This window comes from Arachis ipaensis, chromosome B02 (genome assembly GCF_000816755.2).
Source record: "Arachis ipaensis cultivar K30076 chromosome B02, Araip1.1, whole genome shotgun sequence".
In the NCBI taxonomy this organism is placed as follows: Eukaryota; Viridiplantae; Streptophyta; class Magnoliopsida; order Fabales; family Fabaceae; genus Arachis; species Arachis ipaensis.
The window spans coordinates 85,482,122-85,484,758 of NC_029786.2; the positions used below are offsets into that span (position 1 = coordinate 85,482,122).

Here is a 2,637-nt window from a genome sequence, read left to right on the forward strand (position 1 = left end):
CTTAACATTTTTTGCTTATGATTTAGTATAAAAATTGAAAATAGAAAAAATAAAAATAAACAAATAGTAGTATCAATCAAATCATCGAAACTTCAAGCTTTGACTGGGATTTTTTCTTTGGTAATTTCCAGGTTAATCTATCAGGGATTAAGGAATGTAGTAATAAGGATTTTGTTTAATGTGCGAGGTTATTTTAGTAATTACGCATTTACACGGAAGGTAAATAATGGCCTATTGGGTTACATACTTACATTACATGGCTAAAAACTTTTTTGGATTATCTTTGAGCACTTGAATTTTATTATTCAATAATCAATACTAACAAAGGACAGTTCCAAAAGAATAATTAAAATTGAAATTGAAAAGAAAGCTCCCAGAATTATGCAATGCCAATGGGGCTTTCTTTTATTCGGTTTCGGGGCAAATGGACGAAACTGCTGAGGAGGGGAGATTCTGGTAGTCGTTCTTTTGTTTGTTTCCCAAGAAAATCAGAAAGAACACAGAAGAAAACAATCGACTTAATAAAGCAAGATTTTCAACCCCCATCTTCTGCAATTTCTGGTTGGTAATTGATAGTACTGTATAAAGAGCAAGGCAATTGGGAAATCCCGTTTTGGAAATTATAATAAAAACGCCAAAAACTCTTGAAAGCTAAATAGTATTTTCAGGATTTTTCTATAAATGAGTAGCAGACAATTCACTCTTAACGAAACTACACTAAAGGAAAAGGAAATGGTAGTATATCTCAAGTGCATTTAATTTCTATTAATAGTGTAATTCTAGTTCATTTTAATTTTTCTAGTTTTAAATGACAAAATATTAACCCACTCTAATTAAAAGACAAAAACTAGAAAACAAAAGCATAAAATAATTCCAACTAGTTATATAGTGTAATATACTCTACATTCTACAAGTTTCTTTTTTAGAAGCTAAAGCATAATAAAAACAGATCACGTCCAGTTAAATTATTTTAACAAATTTCACAAACCATAAAAAAATTAAACAAACGCTAAAACATGTTATAACACATCAATTTATGCAACCTAACATCTTGCATAAATTCTATAAAACAAAAAGATTTTATTTTCAACCTTTTTTCTTCAGAAAGAAAATATTTTATTAAATTTTCTTAACAAAACTCTAAAACAAAGATTGTTGGTGTATAAAAGCTGAAACTTTAGACTAAAAAGAAAGAAAGTAATGTAAATGACTTTTTTACCCTCAAGTAAGAGTCTAAGAGATATTTGAAGCAGAAGGACAAAAAGGACATATGAAATGAGGGGGTTTGGGAACTCACCGGCGGTAGCTGACGGGTACAATTCCAGCGCGGTACTGAGCGATCTTGAGGAACATTGGCATAGCGAGGTCGAAGTGTTCCCTTGGGGGGTTACACCAACCGCCGTTATCGCTGGGTTGGGCAAAATTCGGTGGGCAGAAGTTGGTGGCGGTTACCACGATAGAGGGGCTGCCGGGGTTGCACCACCGCGGGTCCTGGTCGCACTTGATCTCGAAGCATGCCCCGCAGCTCAGCCCGTTGTTGAACAGAGCTGTGCTCAGCGCCGCCGTGTTCACGCCGTACCCTTGGCTGTATAGGTTCCCGTACCCACATGCACCGCCTGGTAACCAAATTACAAAAATGCCCCCACTCAATTTATATTTCAAAGGGTGTTATATTTTGCTTAAAAAATAATGTGTGACAGGGGTAATAAATGTGTGACAACCTACTAAGAAGTTAGGTACATGTTAGTAAAAGCATTGATGGATTTGGAAGAGAAGGTGTTAGCTGAAACGCGGCTAGTGACTAAAACGTAAATAAAAAAAATAATTAAGTGAAGCAACATTTTGGGGGATAAAGATAAGGCAAATTAGAGGGTTTTGTTTAAGACGTTTTGGAAAATGAGAAGAAATGGTGAAGAGGTGATACCCATTGTTCCAGATGCATCATTTCCACCGTAGAAAGTGGCGTGAGCACCCTGCCAGGAACCTGCAGTGTAAACTCCGGGGATTCTGGCAGTGGCTGCAGCAAAAACAGAGACCAGTGTTGCAATGTAGAGAAGAGTGGTTCCCATTCTAGCCATTGGAGAGAGAGATAGAGAGAGAGAGAGAGGTTTTGGTTATGTTTGGAGGTAATTAGGGGGTTGGGGCGAATGGGGAGTGAGTGAGGTGAGGGGGGGTACTTATGGAGCGAGCGAGGGAGACTAAGGAGTGGAGGGGAATCTTCAATAGTCTGTAAAATAATTACCATGTAATTAATGCACCTATTTATTCTCTCTCTTTCTTTCTCATTAACTTCTTTTCTCTCTCTATTTTATTTATTTATTATCAATAATTCTTAATCTCTAACGAACACGAAACATCACATGGACAGAGAAACTGAAAAAGGCAGCTATCTCCCAAAGAATTTATTTCCTTCATATGTATATATATTTTTTCCTGAGTACCTTGATTTTTTTATATATATTTATTTTAAAAAATTACAAATGCGTTTGATTTACATTTTTTATTTTTTTGTATTTTTTATTTTAAAAAATTACGGACATTATTAACATTAATTCCTCTATTTTAAATTAAGAATTTTGCTCATGAAATTACTTATTTTGACACACTTTTAGATTTTATATAATTTTTTGTACAATA

General features: G+C 34.8%; 1 protein-coding gene across 1 annotated transcript in view; it reads right to left on the reverse strand.

Moving 5' to 3' along the window:
- LOC107625578 (expansin-A4) overlaps positions 1–2,171 on the reverse strand; it is a 3,167-nt gene extending 996 nt beyond the window's left edge. Inside the window, exons 1-2 of the mRNA XM_016328253.2 lie at positions 1,925–2,171; positions 1,298–1,616 (exon numbers count right to left, since the gene is read on the reverse strand). Coding sequence (XP_016183739.1) covers positions 1,298–1,616; positions 1,925–2,078 — 473 coding nt within the window. The 5' untranslated portion in view covers positions 2,079–2,171. The remainder of the gene's footprint in view (positions 1–1,297; positions 1,617–1,924) is intronic.